Below are 21,998 nucleotides of genomic sequence, written 5' to 3' on the forward strand. Positions count from 1 at the left end.
GTCCCTATTTAAGTTCTAAGTCAAGGAGCTGAGGTCATTCGGGGTGGGGCGATGCTGGCTGCACTTTCCATCTGTGCCAAAATTCCTCTAAAGGCTGTGTGTGTGAGTGTGTGTATCAGCTGCTCTTTTAGTACAGTGCGTGTCTGCACTAAATGCTGATGGCCCCTGATCAGGGAGAGTTTAGTGTTCAGAGACTGTGGAGGAGTGACTGTGGAGCAGAGGAACTGTCATGTTGGATTAGACCCAGAGTCTCTTAGCAGAAGCAGTCTTTCTTCAGTAAAGCTCCCCTGGCACACAGGGTTGCCAGCCTCCAGGTGGCACCTTGAGATCTCTGGGAATTACAACCGCTCTCAGATTCAAGTAGCTAGCTCCAACCCAGCTATAAAGCCGGCACAGCTGCTCACTCCAGGGACCCTTGGCAAAAAAAGCCAAACAAACAAACAAACAAAAAACTGGTGTAGAAATAAAGCAATAGGGTACAGCAGAAGTTTCTGAGGGAGCAGTACAGAAATGGGGTCCCTTACAAATGGAGTTAGGAAAATATGAACTTGAGAAAACTGAATCAGACCAGGGGTCCATCTAGTCCAGCATCCTGTGTCACAGAGTGGGCCAATGACAGGGCAGAGAGGCCTTCTCCTGATGGTTCCCCCTGACACTGGGAATCAGAGTTCTCTCAGCCCCACCTGCCTCACAGGGGCTGTTTCTGCACTGGAGGGTTCGTGCTGGGCTGCAGGCTTGAGTTTGAGCCAGGGCAGGGTGTTCTAACTCTTCCTGCTCCCACATGGGGGAGCATTTGGCCCAAATTAGTTCTCCTGCACAGGAGCCAAGGCAATGAATCTCCCAGTGTGGAAATGGTCAGAGTGTGCTTTTTGGGGAGAGGAAGGGTAGGCAATTGCAAGCCACTTTGAGACTCCTTCAGTTAGTAAAAAGCAGGGTACAAAAAAACCAGATCCTCCTTCTTCAATTTGTACTTTGCACATGTTCTGGGACAGCATGGCTATCATTTCAGGCTATTATGACTACTTAGATACATTTAGATAATTGTGTGTTTGTTTAACCTGCAGATTTTCAGAGAAAGCTTTAAGGGTATTTTTCCTTCTCTTTTAAGAATTTCAAAGAATCTTTCTTGGTGTTCTTTCCTTCCTCATCTTTCAGTACTTAAGCTGCCTAACCACATCCCGTTCCTTGACCGATAAGCTTGCCTTTGACGTGGGCCTTCAGGAGGATGCAACCGGTATGTGGGAAAGCCATGGAAGTGGTGGCCGGGCGCGGAAAGAATTCATCCTGAATTCCAGTCTCAGCACTGAAAAAGGCCCTAGGATGGTAGTGCCCATAGCTGGATTTGGGAAGGAAGCCCCCCCCCCCCCCCCGAATTCTGCATCCTGACAAGTGAACTGCTGTACCAACTAAACTGGAATTCTGCAATCTGCATAAATTATGCAAACTGAGCAAGCTTTCTGTTATTTTGCATATTATTTTATGTCTCTGCTATTCATGGAGACAGGCAAGGATCTATGGCCAGACCGAAAATTCTACTTCCAATTGTTGAGATTCTTATTCTCCTGATGTCTTCCAGTGTTTCAGCAGGACTAGCCCACATACACTTCAGCCCAAAACTGGAGTCCTGTAGAGACCAACACATTTTTTCAGGGTTTAAACTTCTGTGAGTCAAATCTCATTTTGTCAGATATTATTATTATTATTATTATTATTATTATTATTATTATTATTATTATTATTATTATTATTATTGGAAAAGGTTTGTTGGTCTGTAAGATGCTACTGGATTCTAATTTTGTTTAGTTACTACAGACTAACAAAGCTACCCACCTGAAACATTTTCAGGCAAATCTTTTTAGGCTTATGGACTAGAAACTTGCTTTCTAAAATAACAATGAGATTGCTGCAAACTACCTATGAATATCTCCAGGAGGTCCCCACGTGATATGACAACCCTTTCTACTTCTGCTCCTCACAAAATCCAGATCTGAATCAGGTTAAAGATTTTTTTTTTTAAATACCAAAAAAAGAGAGGATAAACTAAGCACCAAATAAATAATGAATGAATCCATACATTTTCAAGACATTTTTAAAGTGATTAAGCATTTTACCAAAACCAAATCCCCAGGACTTGCTGGGTTCACACCCAAATTCTACAATAAAATCAGAGTCCAGTAGCACCTTTAGGACCAACAAAGATTTATTCAAGGCGTGAACTTTCGAGTGGAAGCACCGGAAGCATGTTTGCACTCGAAAGCTCACACCTTGAATAAATCTTTTTTGTTCTTAAAGGTGCTACTGGACACGGCTACTCATTTGAATCTACCCAAATTCTATTCAGTCTCTAAAGAAGCTGTAGCAAATGCCTTGTGTGCTGCTATTAACAAGATCTTTAGTCCCTTCCAACTCCTTTGTGGGGTCCCACAGCGGGCGGTACTCTCCCCTACTTCGTTTAACATCTCTATGGGTCCTCTGGCCCGGAGATTGCATCTGGTGCAAAATGCGACAGCCAGGGTCCTCCCAGGAACATCTCGGAGGGCTCATATCCAGCCTGTGCTGCGGCAGCTGCATTGGTTACTAGTCCGGATTAAGTTCAAAGTGGTGGTTTTGACCTTTAAGGCTTTTGTGGTCTGGGACCCACATATCTGAGAGGTCACTTGCCCTATGCCCCCTGCAGGCCTCTGTGCGTTCCAACTTGCTGGTGGTTCCTGGCCCCTGGGAAGCCTGCCTAGCCTTGACCCCAACCTGCTGGAATGAGCTCCCAGAAGAGCTGAGGGCCCTGCAGGAGCTTGCTGCATCCCGCATGGCTTGTGAAATGGAGCTCTTCTACCAGGTTTATGGTCGAGGCCATGGCACGGAAGGTCAGGAGAGACTCCAGGAGAGTCTACATTAGGTCACACCATCACCGGGTTGAACCATCACCATCCACTGATGCCTCCATGGCGGACCATGAGGAGATTACTTGTTGTGGGGTGGGAATATTTTTGCTGCCAGGGTTTGTGTTATATTTTAATAGGGTTATATGATTGTTTTATGTGGGGTTTTATTCTGTAACCTGCCACAAGACGGTTTGCCAATAGCAGCGGGTAACAAATCCAATCATCATCATCATCATAGTGTGGAATCTCTGCTGCCTTCATGGTCTGAATCAAAAGTTATTGTTTCTCTCAAACTAGGCAAAGGGCTTTTCCGCCATCTCATTTTCTTGCTGGTAAATTCCTGTTTCTTCAGCACCTGCACCTTCCTCACTCCTATCGTAAGCTTCCAGGATTCCTCTCCCCTGCTGCCAATGAAGAGTGCGGGCATAATTCACAGAGAGAGGGGGGGGAGGGGGAGGGATGGAATGGATCCTTAAAAGGGTGTCATGCCCGAGAGTGCGTCCATCATGGAGCTGACTCAGGGCTCCAGAGGCCCAGGGGCACAAACTCCTATCCCCAGACAGTGCTGGGGCAGCCCTATGATCAACTGCCTTGGCATGTTCACTCACTGCCTTCCCTTCTGCCCGCTGGCATCCCTGGGAGGAACATTGCCTCAGTTTTCTAGAGCCTGCTGTTACAACAGGCCTTAATAATAGTGCCTGGTAAAAAACCTGTAGTTTAAAACTGCAGAGAGGTATGCAGGACATAAACCGGTCTAATATCAAATTGACCCATAGAGGAGGCAAAACCCATGCAGGGACTTACAAGCAAGTAAAAAGAGAATGTGGAAAGCCCAAAGATCCTTATAATGTGAGTTTTTGCCTTCCTTTTAGTTTATTGTTCTGTGACTCTTACAAACAATGAAAACTAGCATTCTCTTCACCCGACACTATGAGCAGCGCTTCTGTAGAACTATGGCATGCACACAATCACAGCCGTGTAGGGCTTGGTTGAGTAGGGAGACATGCTTTTCCATGGGGCTGTTTGCCTCGTTGTGTGCTTCCTCTACATGCTCACAGCCATCCATCCTTTCTCTGCCATTTCCAGGGGAAGCCTGTTGGTGGACCATCCACCCCGCCTCCAAGCAGCGCTCAGAAGGGGAGAAGGTGCGGGTAGGTGATGACCTCATCCTCGTCAGCGTCTCTTCTGAGAGGTACCTGGTGAGTATGCGCGTGCTTGTGTGTGAGTGAAGGTATTGGCCATCTCAGGAAAGCATACCTTGCCAATGAAGCTTTCAGAGCATCTCTGCCCCATCAAGCTGTGTTCTTTCCCACTTGTCAGATTTAGCCCCAGAACTTAATTGTTTATCCCTTTTCTCATTGACCCCAATCAGAAAGACAAAGGCAGCTGAGGTATTGCTAACGTGGCTGAGCTTCTTACCCATCATCTGACAAATGGTTCTGGAGGGGGGGAGTCTGGGCAGCTGTCCATGAGGATGTAGAGCTGGGTGTCATCCACTTACTGATGGCAACCCAATCTGAAACTCCAGATCAGCTGAGCTAGAGGGCGCATGAAGATGTTGAAAAGAGTGGGGGAGAGCATCACCCCCTGAGGAACTCCACAAGGGAGCTGACAGGGGTGCAGCAGCGCATTCCCCACTACAACCCTCTAGGTTCAGTTTTGGAGGAAGAAGTGTAACCAGCAAAGAGCTGTACCCCGTATTCCTGTACCGGCGAGGTGGTGGGCCAATAACTCGTGGTTGAACACATCAAAGGTGGCTGACAGGTCTTACATTATGAGAATGCCCATCTGCTAATTGCTTTAGGATGCTTAGGGCTGATCCTGCGTAGAGCAGGGGGTTGGACTAGATGGCCTGTATGGCCCTTCCAACTCTATGATTCTATGATTCTACCCTGATCCAGCTGGAGTTCATCCACCAGGGCGACCAACAGCATTTCCACCCCAGGGCCAGGATGGAAGCCAGACCAATATGGATCGAGAGACCTGTGGCTACATATCTAGAGCCCTGATTGTATACTGAATCCCATGATCCCCCCCCCCACACACACACAGTCATTCCCCCAATTTCCTTCTTCTCACCAGTTTCTTTATCGTCCTCCAGCACCTGTCTACGGCCAGCGGAGAGCTCCAAGCAGACGCCTCCTTCATGCAGACACTGTGGAACATGAATCCCATCTGCTCGGGCTGTGAAGAAGGTGTGTGATTATACTGCACTCCCACCCCCCACCCCTAGCCCCGTACTCTGGACCCTCTGGGAGCCTCAACCTTTTTGAAACTGGTTGTCGGAAGAACCAGCTCCCCATGCCTGCTCAAAAACCAATTAAAAAACTAGAAATGTTATAATATATGAAAGTACATGTGTTTATTTGTAAAGGCTAAAAACACCAACAGGCCTCAGTATTAGCCTCACATGTACAATCAGTTCGAGAATTAGCAAACAGGGACCCAGTGGCCTAGATCAGACATGTTTCGGCACAACTACCTTCTTCAGTGGTCAGGCTTAGCTATGCAAACACAAATGGTAAAATATTAGCTTCTATTACATTCTGTCAGATAGTGAAAAGGACCCTGTTGAAATTGTAGCCCTATCCACTGTGACCCAGAGCTAAGCAGGAACTGGCATGGCCTCTGTCTCTCTCACTGTGGTCCCTGGTTGAATACAGTAGAAGTAAAGTAGTGACTGTATAATGTGAGGATTGCCCCCCGTAGACACCAACGAGGCTCATGATTGTGAAATCAGCCTCCTTTATTGGATAGCATTGGAGCAGCAACATACACACTCCTTGCTCAAACTGAGGAAAGACCCTGGGTTCGGGCTCTATATAGCCCCACTCCCCACAAGGCATAGCTTTACCCTGAGCTGCAGATGACCGGTGGGGTGGTGCCCTCTCAGGCCGTGGGTGGGGGTGGTCATTCCCTGGGGGAGAGGACTTCAGTAGGCAGCAGGAGCAGCCAGGCTGTCCAAGATAACGAGAGCTATTGAAGGGGTGCAAAGCGAGGGGTCTGGCCAGAGGGCCAGGGAACCGACCAGGAGAAGTGAGCTATGCATGAGAATCCCAGGACTGGATGGCTGCTGCCTTACTCTAAACAAAAGAGGTTGGATCGATACCACAAACATTGCAACAGGGTGCCATCCTAGAGGCAAGGAATCAGACCAAATAGGATTGTATCAAACATGGCAAATCCCACAGGGTTGACATATATATGCATCTTCCTTGCCGTGTCCAGATCACCAATAGTAAGACGTGGTAAGGAGCCAATCGCTGCATTGTATACAGAAAAACAGAAGAAATCTCCTTTTGGTAGTCTGACCAAAACTGCAGTTGGACACACCCATAAAAGCACCGAAAAGATGATGTGTGAAGAAGAACAGGCTCCCCCCTGCCCACTCAGTAATTCCCAAACCTTGTCCCATGAGAGAGAGAGAGAGAGAGAGAGAGAGAGAGAGAGAGAGAGAAATGTGTTAAGTATTTACAAGGCTTCTGTTGTGTATGTGGATCTGCTGAGGGCCGAGCTTGAGGTCTGAGGCAGGATCCAGCCCAATGCAAAACCAGCCAATGTGCTGCGAGCTTTCCCCGCTATGGGAACCAATCCTTTAAAATCAACCAAGCGCATCTGAGCCACTGGGTTCAGCTGCTAGAGATTCATTTGTTTGTTGTATGTATATAAGTTGGGGTTTTCTCGGAGGTTTTCGGTCTTCTTGTTGCTTCCTCTAACATGTTCTCCCTGCTGAGATCACCAATAAAGAGCCATTTGTTTGTCAGGTAGTCTGGTGTTCTTCTTACGAACCCACATATTTTACGCTGGCGAAGAAGGTGGGATGGCGATGCTAGGAATGAAATCCTGGTAAGCAATCTCCCACAGCTGCTCAGTCACTGGAGCGGAACCCTGCCGCCAAGAGGCCACAAGCCGCCAGCTAGGTAGGGATCATCATTCATTTGGTGTCCGACCTCGAGGGAAAGGACTGTCCAATTCCTGAACATGCTGCCCAGAGTGTAAATCCGGCAAATGAATTCTGTGGCTACCCTTGGCCGGATCGAGCCCTTCAATCTCAGCTGGCAGTCCATGAGAGGCAATCCTGCCATTACCTCGTGGCCGACGGCATCACCAAAGAGCCAGGAAACAGTTGGTGTTTCTGAGTTTGTGTGGGCCAGATACCTACGGCCTCGCACAAGACCTCCATGCTGGATGACGTGGACACTGTGGACGTGGACGAGATTCTCCTGTGCCTTTAGGAACTCTGCAGTTCCCAGCTGGGAAAAATCGACAGCGGTCACAAATTTTTCCAATGCATCCAACTGGAGTCTCTCACTGACTTTACTGCTGCTGCCCTCAACCTTGCTTGAGATTGCCATTTTTCCAACATCCGAGACGGATTCATCTGAGGCTTCCATGATGAGTATACCCAGCGCCGGTTCTGTGCAAAGAAAGGGCTGACATTCAAAGATGCATTGTAGGAAAACGCCAGTGCCAAAGCCGCTGCTTGCCGTGCCAGGGCCACCTGAGGCCATGTGTTGCCCCGGCACTTCCAGACAGTACGCCCAATCGCTGCAGTCCACCATGAGGGTGTTGAGGATTCCGAGGAAGATGCGGACAAAGTGGGTCGTACTGCTGCACGTCCTTGTTGTTTTCCAGCAGCCAAATCAGGACCTGTGGGGCATAGCATGCGCAGAGCACATGCAAGTTCTGCGAGGCCATTTGCCTGTCCTTCAAAGTGGCACATAACCCAAGTGTGCCGTTCACATCTTGCCACTGTGTTCTAGCAATAATCCACCAGGGATGCTTCCCACCAAGGGGATCAACGGGGAAAACAACTTTAACTTCACAGCGTGATCCTGCCGCATCGAGCCACTGACAGCGTTTGAAGACCAGCGCCCATACGGTATTCATCAATTCCATGCAGAATGGCCCCAAGAAGAAGATTAATCTGTTGGTGACCACAGAGGGGGCTCCCTATTCCATGGAATTGGACACTGGGCCCTCACTGTCCTTCATTTCAAGCTCGACCCTCAAATGTGTGCCCAGATGGGGGTCCCCCTTTCAAACCTTTGGACTACATAGTCAAGGACTATCGGGGTGGCCTCATTTCCATACAAGATGTGGGCAATTTTCATGATTACTTTAAGAATTTTTGAGGCCATTTGCCACTGGTCATTGTTGAGGGGGAGTGCACCAGTCTCCTCAGCCTTAACGGGGTTGAGCTGCTTGGGATCACCATCAGCAGGATCCATCAGCTCCAGGCCACATCCTTAGAGGGTGTTTGTGGCGAGTTTCCACATGTTTTTGACAACTTTCCTGACCGTTACACGGGTCCGCTGGTTGCCCTGGCTCTTCACCCGCAGATGATGCACATCCTCCTTGAAGCCAAGAAGGTTCCCTTCACTTTAAAGCCTTGCATGGACTAGGAGCTTGACAAGCTTCTGGCACAGGGTCTCCTGAGCTAGTTCCGAATGTGCATTGGGAGACCCCAATTGTAACCCCCATCAAGCCAAATGGGGATGTCCGCATCTGTGCGGACTATTTTATTTTATTTTATTTTATTTTATTTTATTTTATTTTATTTTATTTTATTTTATTTTATTTTATTTTATTTTATTTTATTTTATTTTATTTTATTATTTATATATCGCCCTCTCCGAAGGTTCAGGGTGGTTTACATAAAACATCTAAACAATACATGAAACAATCCATAGCATATAAATAACTGTAACAATAGTATTAATAACTGATAATTATAACAGTGCAGCAGGTCCAGAGCGTGTTGATGGAGTTCTGGGAGGGAGGGAGCAGGGGCCCTTCAGACGTTGTTGGTTATGGCTGGTCTCAACCGAATGCCTGGCGGAAGAGCTCCATGTGCTGGAAGTGCCTGCTGAACAGGGTGCTGCAACAGCGCTTTCACCCAGTGGCTGATTAGCCACCTTTTAGTGTCCCTGGCAGGGGCAAGGTCTTTGCCAAAGTTAACCTTGCCCAAGCTTACCCAGCTGCCTATTGAAGACGCATTGGCTGAGGCCCAGACAGTTGTCTCCTATAGGGGGGGTTTTGGGTCAGGTGCCTGCAATTTGGTGTCAGCTTGCACCAGGGATCTTCCAAAACTCGATGGAAGATCTCCTAAAGGGTCATTCCCTAATTTGATGACGTTTTGCTTGCGGAGAACACAGTCCCCAAGCGCACTGACTGTCTCCGAGAGGTCCTGCACTGCTTCAAGGCAGCTGGCATAAAGGTGCAGCGAGAGAAATGTCGTCTTGGTGTTCCATCGGTGGAGTTCCTGCGGTTTCTCATCGCCGTTGTGGGAATCCACCCAACCACAGACAAGGGGACGGCCATCCAGAACACGCCACCGCTGACGTCTAGATACGATCTGCAAACCTTCCTGGGCCTTCTGAACTTTTACCATTTTGCCTTCATGCCCAACAAGGCCACCGTCACAGAGCCTCTGCATCAGCTCCTCAGTAAGAAGATGCCCTGGGTCTGGGGCCCATGCAACAGTCTGCCTTCAGGCTGTCAAATCCCTCATCCCTTCAGACAGCATGCTGATGCCCTTCGAGAAGTCTTAGGAAGTTGTCCTCACTTGTGACTCTTCCCAACACAGAATTGGTGCTGTCCTGAGCCACCGCATGCCAGAGGGGCGAGAGGCTCCATTGTCATTCTAGTAATGGACCTTATTTTCTGCTGAGTACAACTACATGCAAATTAACAGAATATTCAGAATAAAAAAGTTCCATGACTATCTCTATGGCTGCCTGTTTACCGTCATAATGGACCACAAACCGCTGCTCAGCCTTTTTACCATGGATGTCAATTATCATGGATTCCCTCCCTACGGATGCTGCGGTGGTCCGTCTTCCTCCGTGGCTATGATTTCAGCCTTGTGCACTGACCCAGAAAATCCATTGAACATGTCAATGCACTCAGTCTCCTGCCACTGCTTCAGGTCAACGCGGATCATGCCCCAGCTACTGAGGCACTGCTACTCGACTGGCTCCCGCAGCCCCTGCTGCACTCTGTGGACATTCCTGCTTACTCCGCCAAGGACCACCTCATCTCCCAGCTGCTCAACTGAATGTTAAGGGGGTGGCCTAGCAGCAAATAGGACTCAGGTTTTTCACCCTACATTGCCTGGCAAGCTGAGTTGTCAACCCACAAGGGCTGTTTCCTGGTGCACCAGCACACAATGGCATTCCTGCAACAGGGAAGAGCCCAGCAGAACTGCTGATGAGCTGGAGACTCTGCACCCTCCTGGACAGGTTGCAGCCGGACAATGATGCTACCCAGTCAACACGCCAAGAGGCCTCCCTTGTGCCCCACACTTTCATCTCAGATGACCCAGTATACGTCCGGAACTACAGCAATGGCCCCAACTGGATCCCGGCCACCATCACACAGCAGCTGGATCCGTGTCCCCACGGGCTGGCACAACACCCTGCTATCTGCAGGACTTTGTCCACCATCTCCTAAGTGACTATCTAAGGGGGGAGGGGTGTTGTGCATGCAGATCTGCCAAGGACCAAGCTTGAGGTTTGAGGCAGGATCCGATATGATGCAAAACCAGCTAATGTGTTGTGAGATTCCCCTGCTGTGGGAGCCAATCCCTTTAAATCAATCAAGTGCATCCGATCCAGTTGGGCTCAGCCACAGGAGAGTCTTTTGTCTGTAGCATGTATATAAGTTGGGGTTTTCTCAGGGGTTTTCAGTCTTGTTGTGTCCTTCAGCATGTACTTGCTGCTGAGATCACCAATAAAGAGCCGTTCGTTTTCCAAGCAGCCTGGTGTTCTTTCTACAAACCCACATATTTTACAGCTTCTGAGAGGCCAAAGGACCCATTTTGTGCATAACTCCCAAGTAATCTGATTCTTGCCATTTTTGCTTCCCCCTGGGAAGGGAGTGAATTTTGCTGGCTCCTGTTGCAGGTTCCCCTAGCAAAACTTCCTCCCATCCCCAGGTTCATATGTCTGCTGCCACGGCTACATAAACGGTATAGACCAGGTGTCCCCAACCTTTTTCAGCCAGCTGGCACCACTGGGATTCTGAACCTTCATGGTGGGCACAGTCACAAAATGCTTGCCATAAATGCCACAAAATGGCTGCCACAAAGGGTCGAACCAGCCACATTGTTGCTGCTGCAGCTTGCCTTTAGTCACCTAGTGAAGCATTGCCACTGACAAAGGAAAATGAATGACATTGCACAGTCATTCATTCAGTTTATATCCCGCCACTCACTGGCCCATGGCAGCTCACAACAAGTTTAAATTAGTATGCTAACGTTAAAACCATACTATAAAAATTAAAAGAAACCAATAGCATTGTTCTGCAGAATTAATACAAGCAAATAGGTACACTTCACCACTGTCTCCATGATTTTATCATCTAACCGGCAGAGGAATGTCTTAGGTTAGTGGAGGGTCCCAAAATGACATCTATGCCCATGGCTGGGCACCAACCAAATGCCTGGTGGAAGAGCTCCATCTTGCAGGCCCTCTGGAACAGAGCCAGCTCCGTCAGGGCCCCCGAGATCTTCCAGGAGCTCATTCCACCAAGAGCAGAGTGTCCTCCAGGGTCATTTTCAGTGGCTAATCAGAAGCTTTGCTGGCCACAAGCCCCTCCTGCCCCCTGCCAGTTATTCACCCCATACACAGCTCTCTCATGCTCCCATGTCAAGCATTGCATTGGAGTCACTTGTTTTTCTTATCTGGGCAGGATATGTGACCGGTGGGCACGTCATGCGTCTATTCCACGGGCACATGGACGAATGCCTTACCATCTCCACCACGGACCAGAATGAAGAGCAGCGCAGGTGGGTTTCGTGTACTCCAGCTTTGCAGAGCTGGAAGGCTTTTAAGAACAGGAGAGAATCCATGTAGGTTCAGGCCAGTGGCTCATCCATTCCAGCACTTGGTGTTATGCAATCAACACTGCAAAAGGAGTAAGAGATGAAACTGCATAGAACTGACCTTCATAAACAAGTTGTTTCACAACCATTCATTTTCATTTATCTATATCAGAACATACCAACTGTTATACAAAAAACTGTACATTCTAAAACATATATGTGGTAAATATTACATTGGTAAAAGTACTAGACCCATAAAATTGCATATTGGGGAACATATGTCAAGGATTTGGAATGAGGTCATTGATGCCTCAGAAAATCACAGTCTAGAGACAAGGACATAGGTTTTTTTAATCTCACTATGCATGTTAACCTTGTTTAACTCATGAATCCACATTCATCACAATTTATTTTATTTGGGACAATGTAAGGTGATGGTAGTGATATGTAATGGAATTTTGAGTTTAACTCCCTGGTCTTGGGATGGGATAGTTGCCAGCACAGCATTTCACTGGCAGGAATGTTTCACACTTCGATGGAGACAGATGCGGCCAGCAGCAAATGGTGGGGTGGGAGCCGTTGATCACTGACAGACAGTTTTATTTTGCTTATGTTTTTGTGAACTACATCTTAATTTGAGGGGACTTATTGGCTGTTTTGGCAAAGAATTATCATATGGGTGTATGTGTGACACAGTTTACTAATTTAACAGAATTAACTTGCTTTATATTCCCACTATCATGATGGCAGAGTGCTTGCACTTGAAAGCTCATGCCTTGAATTAATCTTTGTAGGTCTTAAATGGGATTTTGGGCTGTTTCAAATGAGTATCATGTCCAGATCACGGGAGGTGATGGTACCGCTTTACTCTGCTCTGGTTCGGCCTCACTTGGAGTCCTGTGTTCAGTTTTGGGCACCCCAGTTGAAGAGGGATGTTGGCAAACTGGAGCGTGTCCAGAGGAGGGCAGCAAAGATGGTGTGGGGTTTGGAGACCAAGACATATGAAGAAAGGTTGTGAGAGCTTGTTCTGTTTAGCTGGAGAAGAGAGGATTGAGAGGGGATCTGATAGCCAAATACTTAAAAGGGTGCCATATAGAGGAGGGAGCAGAATTGTTCTCTCTTGCCCCAGTGGGATGGACCAGAACTAACGAGATGAAATTAATTCAAAAGAAATTCCATCTAAACATCCAGAAGAAGTTCCTGACAGTTCGAGCGGTTCCTCAGTGGAACAGGCTTCCTTGGGAGGTGGTGGGTTCTCCATCTTTGGAAATCTTTAAGCAGAGGCTAGATAGCCATCTGATGGAGAGGCTGATTCTGTGAAGGTTTAAGGAGGTGGCAGGTTACAGTGGATGAGCGATTGGGATGTGAGTGTCCTGCATACTGCGGGGGGTTGGACTAGATGACCTATGAGGTCCGTTCCAACTTTGTTATTCTATGATTCTGTGCTACTGGACTCTCATTTTGTTGACTCATTATCTGTTTCACGTCCGAGATGGGATAGCCTGGGCCATCTAGGTCAGGGCAGATACAGACAGACAGGTGGTTTGCCCTGGCCTGCCTCTGCGTAGCAACCCTGAACTTCCTTGCTGGTCTCCCACCCAAATGCTAGCCAGGGCCAGCTCTACTTAGCTTCTGACAGCTACTTTGGCCCTTCCAGATCGGAACTGTCAGTTTATAGGGTTGTTGCAAGTCGGAAGCAGTTGGGCAGCACAATTGGGTGGTGGTTCCCATGTTCTTTGCTTGCTGTGGCATCTCTCCGGATCTCTTTCCTTTCCCTCTCCTTCTGCAGGGTGGTGAACTACGAAGGTGGAGCTGTCTGTTCTCAGGCGCGTTCTCTCTGGCGCTTGGAGCCCCTGCGCATCAGGTAGGTCAAGCGTCTGGTCTGCTTTCTAACTTCGTGTTAGCTCAGCTGTTGGCAAAGTCTAAATATGCAAAAAAGAATAAAATCATTTTATTGTGCAGAGAAGCAAATGTGGTGTAGAGGGAGGAGAGACAGTCCTAGCGAACTATCTGTTTTTCAGCATTTGTTCAGTCTTTCTGGAGGCCAGCAGGGAAGGGATGTGCTCAGTCCTCAAATGAGCCAGTCAGGAAACAGGAGGGGGCTATTTGTTTATCTGTTTATTTATTACATTTAGCTGTCACCCTCCCTTGCGGCTCAGGACAGTTTATAGAGAACATGAAAATTGTGTTACAAATCCAATATAAGTTTGGTAACCACACCCTCAACAGTACAACAGTCTCATTCAAAATTTTGGAAACTAGGCGACTATAAAATCGAAGAAGTCAGTAGGTTCAAGTACCTGGGAGCTGTATTACAATCTTCATGTGCCAGGACTGCTCTCTTTCAATATGCTGCTGAGCAAGCCCAAAGATCGGCTAACAACATTGTCAAATTCTATCGAACGAAGGGAAGATATTTTGTGCCAGCTGCCCTAGAGCTCTACAGAACCAAGATACTTTCTCAGCTGCTATATGGCTCCTTTTGAGAGCCCCAAGATCTAGTGTTGTTCTACTGGAAAGGGTGGAGCCAGCATTTCTAAGGAAGATCATCCACCTCCCCAAATGCATTTCAAATGCTAGAGTGAGATTGGAAACAGGTGTGCAAAGTGTGGAAGATAAGATCTATACGTTATCGATCCTGAAGCTATTGGCTGAAGCTAACCTACGACCTGAAGCCATTGTCTGTTTTGATCTTAAGAGACAACAACCTGATTGACCTCGACAACAACAATTGAACATTTGATTAATCACTGCTGAACGGTTAACTGTAACATTTCAATCATGACCCCTCAGAGGAGTCAGATCAGGACTGTCCATGAGGAGGTTAATGGGCATATCAGAATGGGAAAGCCGGTTCTGAAGGCTAATAGATGTTGTCACTGACGTCAATCAAATGATATTGGGGAGGCTCAAAGGAACAGAGTAGGGTTGGGCACTTTGGCACCCAAAGCGGCCGGCCTCTCCCGGTGCAGCCAGCACTGCACCGCAGAGGGAGGGGGGGAGGCACTGGCTGCACTGGAGAGACCGGCTGCTTTGGGCGCCAAAGTGCCCAACCCTAGAACAGCCTCCATGACATTTTGAGCTATTGCCTAAGTGGTATCATGAAATTAATTACTAAAGTGATAAGCCTTCCATATACCAAGGAGTGATCACTGAGGAAGCTTCTTGAAAACAGATTTATTACCTAGGAACCCATTTTTTTGATTACTCGTGACATTGGAATATATAATTTGGAGAATATTTTGAGTTTGGAAGAATTTATTCAACAGCCATCCAATTTCCTTTATTTTTCTTTTGTCCCTTTTGAATATTCTTTATATGCTTTTGAATCATACACACTACAGGTCTGCCACGCACCAATATTGGCATCTGTGAGTTTTGCAACTGGGGGTGCAGTGCCTGACTTGTCGGTTGTGGATAACATCAGGGAGGGACAGCTCTAGAAACCAGTGATGTACCGTATTTCTGAGAGTAACAGGCCTCCTTTTTATCCTGACAGCTGGAGTGGCAGCCACATGAAGTGGGGCCAACCCTTCCGGGTCCGTCATGTCACCACTGGCCACTACTTGGCACTGACCGAGGAGAAGGGTCTGGTCGTAGTGGATGCAGAAAAGGCCAACACCAAGGCAACGGCGTTTAGCTTCCGTATCTCCAAGGTGAGAAAGGCTTCTCTACTTTGGGGTCTAGAGGTCCCCTGATCTTTTGGGAGCCTGTGCACACCATTAGAAATCTGCTAGGGGGTGGTGAGAGTAGCTAAAAAATGGCTGCCATCGAAAGCGGAGCCAGCCTCACATGGGAACCCCAAGTGTAGGAGAAGAAGGGGGGATATTTAAAAGTACAATGGGAAAGAGGAATGAGAGATAATAGAATTATAGGGAGGAGCCATAGAGGCCATCTAGGGCCATTCCGCACGACTTAAATGTAGCAGAAGTCTTACCTTTGGTAAATGCTACTAATTCAAGGTTCTGCATGATGTTGCACACAATCTGCAAAACTCCTGCAACACTCCCGCAAAAAGCGCTTCGTTGTAGCGCTTTACGGGAAATCCAGAAAAGTGGATTCCCCCTGAGAAAACCGCTACACTTCTGTGCACAAGCTGCAACACATCAGCAAAAGACATGTGCGTTCTCAATGTAGCGGTAGAAAGAAAGTCCCTCCCCCGTTCTCGACGCCAAACTTCTGGCGAAGCAATCGCCATTTTTTCCCCTTAGACTGGGAAAGCAACGAACGAGCGAGGCTTCTCAGAGGCTTCTCCGGCTAAACCACAGAAGTGATTAAAAGTTAAACAAAGCTCCCTACTGCAAGTGTCTTTAAAGTTCCTAAGCACAATACAGCCCCTTGTTCGACACTGCCCATAATTTCGGCCACAAATCTCGCCCATGGGGGGCGGGATTTTTTTTTTTTAACTCGAGGAGCCTGTAAACGATTAAGCGCCAGCTCCTACGCCTGCGGAAAAGGTCTTTGAGATACATTGAAGGAACGAATATGTGTTGCTACAGGTATTTTTGGTTTTTTAAAAAAAGAGTTCTTAAAGGGAAGCACGAACACAACAGTTAATTGGCTGTTAAGGGACGGGAGGAAGCGTGGAAAAATATTGCCTCCCCTATTGCAATTTTGGCGAGACGGGAAACTTGTGCGTTACGAGGACAGCGCTAGTGGGAGAGCCTTTTTTCGCTAGAAACAGCTGTGTGCGTTATTGAGACCTGCCGCTTTTGCCTGCAGTGCTTTTCAATAGCGCACAGATTTAGCCACATTGACCTTTGTGTGGAATGGCCCTTAGTCCCACCCCCTGCTCAATGCAGGATCAGTCTCAAGAATCCAGGATAAGTATCTGTCCAGCTGCTGCTTGAAGACTGCCAGTGAGGGGGAGCTCCCCACCTCCCTAGGCAGCCCTTTCCACTGCTGGACTATACTCATAGAATCCTAGAGTGAGAAGTGGTCATCCAGGCCATCCAGTCCCACCCCCTGCTCCATGCAGGATCAGCGTCAAGCATCCAGGATAAGGATGCTTGAAGACTATCACTGCTGCTTGAAGACTATCACTGGCAGTCTTCAAGCAAAGGTTGGATGCACACTTTTCTTGGATGCTTTAGGATGCTTAGGGCTGATCCTGCGTTGAGCAGGGGGTTGGACTAGATGGCCTGAATGGCCCCTTCCAACTCTATGATTCTATGATTGAGGGGGAGCTCCCCACCTCTTCAGGTAGCCCATCCCACTGCTGAACTAGGACTCTTAGAATCCTAGAGTGGGAAGGGGCCACACAAGCCATCTAGTCCCATCCCCTGCTCCATGCAGGATAAGCCTCAAGCATCTGTCCAGCCACTGCTTGAGGACCACCAGTGAAAAGAAGCTAACCACTACCTTGGGCAGCCTATTCCACTGCTGAACTATTCGGACTGTGAGATTTCCCCCCTGATATTTAACCGATATTATTCTAAACAGTTTAAAGTCATTACTGCGGGTCCTCTCCTCTGCTGCCAACAGGAACTGCTCCCGGCCCTCCTCTAAGAGACGGCCTTTCAAATATTTCAAGAGAGCCATCATGTCCCCTTAGCCTCCTCTTCTCCAGGCTGGACATTCCCCTCAGCCTTTCCTCCTAGGGTTTGGTCCCCAGGCTCTCCTCCGAACCCTCTTCATTTTGTCCATATCCTTTTTGAAGTGAGGTCTGAGCCTCTTGTGGCGCAGAGTGGTAAGGCAGCTGTCTGAAAGCTTTGCCCATGAGGTTGGGAGTTCAATCCCAGCAGCCGGCTCAAGGTTGACTCAGCCTTCCATCCTTCCGAGGTCGGTAAAATGAGTACCCAGCTTGCTGGGGGGTAAACGGTAATGACTGGGGAAGGCACTGGCAAACCACCCCGTATTGAGTCTGCCATGAAAATGCTAGAGGGCGTCACCACAAGGGTCAGACATGACTCGGTGCTTGCACAGGGGATACCTTTACCTTTACTCCAGAATTGCACCCAGGACTCTAGGTGGGGTCTGACCAATGCGGTCTGCAGCAGGACTATGACGACTTGTGATTTGGCTGTGATGCCTCTGTTGCTACAGCCCAAGAGTGCATTTGACTGCTTTATAGAAATGGCCATTGTGGTGGCTACTGCAGCTGCATCAATATTGTAATCACCACAAGCGGTCAGATCTCGAGTGGCTCATAAAAGAACGAATGAGAAAAGCCCAGCATGGCCCTCCATTTTCTAAAATCATTTGGTGGGTGTTGCGAATGCTGGCAGGGGCTCCTGGGAATTGTAGTCCATGGACATCTGGAGGGCCGCAGTTTGACTACCCCTGCCATATAGGGTACAAAAATGCTCTTTTTTCCATTCCCCAAGATGCAAAAGAGTCTTGGCTTATACAAGGCAAAGCGGAAGAGGCTGTGGAGGCAATTGTGTGGAATTCTTTACATGTCCTGCAGTAGTTAGTGTTTGGCCTGGGACAAAGGAGGCGGCACTTCATATCTCTTCTTCGTGCCTAATTGCACCCATTGTCAGTGCTGGCAGGGGCTTATGGGAATTGTAGTCCTTGGACATCTGGAGAGCCACCATTTGGCCACCCCTACCTTGCGTTGTTCCAAGTCCATCTACTTGGCCTTCTCATCCTTTTAGGAAAAACTGCATGAAGCTCCGAAGCGAGATGTGGAAGGAATGGGAGCCCCTGAGATCAAGTATGGCGAGTCCATGTGCTTCGTGCAGCATGTCGACAGTGGCCTCTGGGTGACTTACGCAGCAGCTGATGCCAAGGCATTACGCCTCGGACTGGTGAAGAGAAGGGTGAGTCCATGGCTGGCCGGTCGTCCTGCAGCCAAGCTGTCCTACGAGGCAGCTCAGAGGGAGGAGTGTGGCCAGCTTCACCAGACTAACTGGAACCCAGTTCACCCTTTGCATCCCCTGATCCCAGGACTGCAGTGGTCCCCAATCTGCGGGCCGCGGCCCGGTGCCGGGCCGTGAAGGCCATGGCGCCGGGCCGCGGCTCCCTCTCCCTCTCCCCGCCCCTCCCCCCGCAGTAAAAAACTTCCCAGGCCGCAAGCTTGCGGCTCGGGAAGCTTCTTACTGTGGGAGGGTGGGGAGAGGGAATCAGGGCCGGGCCGCACGGCCGTGCGGGCGCGGCCCGATGCGCGGGCGTGGCCCGATGCGCGGGCGTGGCCCATGCGGGCGCGGCCCGCGGGTGCGGCCCGATGTGCGGGCGTGGCCCGTGGGGGGCGCGGCCCGCGGGCGTGGCCCGATGAGCAGGCGCAGTCCGCATGGGCGCGGCCCGATGCCCTGCCGGTCCCCAGCCTCGGAAAGGTTGGGGACCACTGCAGTACTGTTTATAACTGCAATACCTCCTGTGGCCACCAGCAGTGGGGGCAGTGCAGTCCAGCAGAGAACAGAGCAGCAGTTCCCTGCACTCATTTGCAGCTAGAGTTGCCAACTCCTGGTTGGGAAATACGTGGATAATTTGGGGATGGAGCCTAGAAAGAGCAGGGTTGGGCGAGGAGAGGAACCTCTGAAGGTCATGATTCTATAGTTTACCCTCCAAATCAAGTCATTTTCAGCATGTGAGCAAAGTGCTTCAGTCTGGAGCCTGGTTGTAATTCAGGGTGATCTTCACGTCAAACCTGGAGGGTTGGTCACCCTGTTTGTGTCCATGGTACAGTTCAGTTTCCCCCAACCTTTTTGGGCCTCTGGACGCCTTTAGAATTTGGATACAGTGTGTTGGGTGCTGCTGCAAAATGGCTGCCACGAGAAGTAGAGCCGCTCCCAAATGGACCTCAAGCCATCCCTGTGGTGGAGATCCTTGTATTGTGGTGGCAGCTGCTGGCAGAGCAATGGTTAAAGAAATTTGCACAGCCAATGAACTTTCCAGTAGCCAATCGGAAACCTTGCTGGGCCTTGCCCGCTTTTAAAGAGCACTTGGTGGGCAGCATGTTGAGACCCCCATTGCAGACAGTAAGAGGCTGAGCCCCCAGTTTTGAAATTGTTGGGATCTTTTTTAAACAGAAAGGATTAAAACTATACTACTAAAAGAGAAAAAGTGAAGACTTCCGCTTTTATCTATGACAAATATAAGTAAAGTAAAAACATCACTTAATTTATGGTTCTAACCAAGCCCCCCCCATTTCCCCCTGTTCTCTAGTATTGTAGTTTTTAAGCTTATAATCTTATTTTATAAATCTCAATGAAAAGAAGCTGTTTGGATCTTACGATTAAGTCTTGCTTAGTGCTTATCTGTCGGTCGGTCTATCTGCCACCCTCACAGGCCATATTGCACCAAGAAGGACATATGGATGATGCGCTTTCGTTGACCCGCTGCCAACACGAGGAATCACAAGCTGCCCGCATGATTTACAGCACTTCTGGCCTCTACAACCAATTCATCAAGTGGGTCTGAAGCAAATCCAGCTCTTGGGAAGATGAGAAATTTAGTTCAGTGGATTCAATGAGTAGCCGTGTTGGTCTGAAGTAGTAGAATAAAATCAGAGTCCAGGGGCATCTTTAAGACCAACAAAGATTTATTCAAGGCGTGAGCTTTCGAGTGCAAGCACCCAAAGGGTGCTTGAATAAATCTTTGTTGGTCTTAAAGGTGCTCCTGGACTCTGATTTAGTTCATTTGAGTTGCACGTCATCCTTCTGCGTAGATCAAGAAGCTAAGACCCAACTGTTGGCTGGGGCCTGCTGGTGCTATGCTCTCTCACCCCTTGGCCATCAGCTGCTCTATTGTGCATGAATATTCCATGATGCCAACATATTATTGCTGTGGAAGAAAGCCTAATCTTGACTTCTCATAAGAGGGGATATTGGAGGCATTGGTTAGACGAGAAGAGAAATCAAGTTATAAACAAACAAATAAATTTATAATTTGATTTCTAGATTGCTGCTCCCAGTGAACTGGCTCGTGGCGGTTTACAGCATATATATAAAACATCGTACATAAAACCTTATAACAAAAAGAATCCCTAAATTCTACTCTAATAAAATAAACATAACAATAGAATACAATAAGACACAATAAGACAAGATGGTGTTACATTATTTAATTCATTTGTACCCTGGTTTGCTCCCCAAAGGGACCCCAGAGTGGTTGACATGGATCTCCTCTCCTCCTTATCCTCACAACAACCCTGTGAGGTGGGTTATATTGAGAGTGGCTCTTGGAACAGAAGAAGGATCAAGGCAAAAGGAAGAGGGGGGTGAGGGGGAAGCTCTCTGGGTCTAGCCTAGGGGTCCCCAGCCTTTTACAGCCCACAGATGCCCTCGGGATTCTGACCCAGTGTGGTCGGCACCACTGCAAAACGGCTGCTGTGGGAGGCAGAGCCAACTGCAAATGGTAAGGGAATGAGGCTTTGTAGATCTGTAATCGTAACCTCGGTTTAACAGGATGCCTTCTAAAGTGTACACACTTCTTTAAAATGTTGTTTTCATATATACACTGCTTATCTGCAAGCTCTCAGTGACGCCTGATGCTGTGGTGGCAGCTGATTACAAAGCAGCTTTTTAAACGAAAATCTGCTCACTCAGGTCAAAAGCACTCCTTGCTGAAACCCCCACATCCACTCTTCAGAAACATTTGGTGGGCACCGTTGCCCCCATGAGTGCCAAATCGGGGGCCACTGGTCTAGCAGTGAGCGGGGGCTTTGTGCTACTGACAATATCTCTGTCTAGAGTGGGGGTAGTCAAACTGTGGCCCTCCAGGTGTTCATGGACTACAATTCCCATGAGCCCCTGCCAGCAAATGCAGGGGCTCATGGGAATTGTAGTCCATGGACATCTGGAGGGCCGCAGTTTGTCTACCCCTGTTCTAGAGGCTGACCATGTGGGTTGGGGGTCAGCCTCCTGCTACCTCCTGCTACCTCTTGCTACCTCTGAATCCATTGAGCGTCCCCCGTGTCCCCCTGCTCACCACTGCTCCCCTTTTCTCCCCCCCCCCAATCCAGGGGCCTGGACACACTGAGCGGGAAGTCCAAGTCAAGCACCCCCGTGACCCTTCCCATCGATGGGATGATTCTCAGCTTGCAGGACCTGATCAACTACTTCCAGCACCCCGAAGAAGAGCTGCAGCACGAGGAGAAACAGACGAAGCTCCGGTCACTGAAGAACAGGCAAAATCTCTTCCAGGAGGAGGTGAGCTCTGAGCTCAGGTCTTTTATTTATACCGCTCCTTAGGAGCGCTTTAAAGATTATATTTCATTGTTTTTAACTTTAAATGGTTGCAAATGTTTTAATGTATTTTTATGTTCTGTGTATACCACCCCGAGGCGTCAAGTGAGGGGTGGTCTATAAGCCGAATGAATGAATGACTAAATGTTAGAAAAGGATAGC

The 21,998-nt window shown here is 48.5% G+C and overlaps 1 protein-coding gene across 10 annotated transcripts in view; it reads left to right on the plus strand.

The window, feature by feature from the left end:
- Window positions 1-21,998, plus strand: part of RYR1 (ryanodine receptor 1) — a 241,827-nt gene that overhangs the window by 33,935 nt on the left and 185,894 nt on the right. For all 10 annotated transcript variants that reach the window (XR_013230906.1, XR_013230910.1, XR_013230908.1 and 7 more), the window contains 9 exons: window positions 1,156-1,234; window positions 3,966-4,078; window positions 4,981-5,074; window positions 11,574-11,670; window positions 13,496-13,570; window positions 15,206-15,362; window positions 18,306-18,470; window positions 19,939-20,060; window positions 21,614-21,800. Coding sequence is in view for 3 of the 10 variants with exons in the window: in XM_077336555.1 (XP_077192670.1) it covers window positions 1,156-1,234; window positions 3,966-4,078; window positions 4,981-5,074; window positions 11,574-11,670; window positions 13,496-13,570; window positions 15,206-15,362; window positions 18,306-18,470; window positions 19,939-20,060; window positions 21,614-21,800 (1,089 nt within the window). In the remaining 7 variants the exon portion in view is untranslated. The remainder of the gene's footprint in view (window positions 1-1,155; window positions 1,235-3,965; window positions 4,079-4,980; window positions 5,075-11,573; window positions 11,671-13,495; window positions 13,571-15,205; window positions 15,363-18,305; window positions 18,471-19,938; window positions 20,061-21,613; window positions 21,801-21,998) is intronic.

This window comes from Paroedura picta, chromosome 5 (genome assembly GCF_049243985.1).
Source record: "Paroedura picta isolate Pp20150507F chromosome 5, Ppicta_v3.0, whole genome shotgun sequence".
Classification (NCBI taxonomy): domain Eukaryota; kingdom Metazoa; phylum Chordata; class Lepidosauria; order Squamata; family Gekkonidae; genus Paroedura; species Paroedura picta.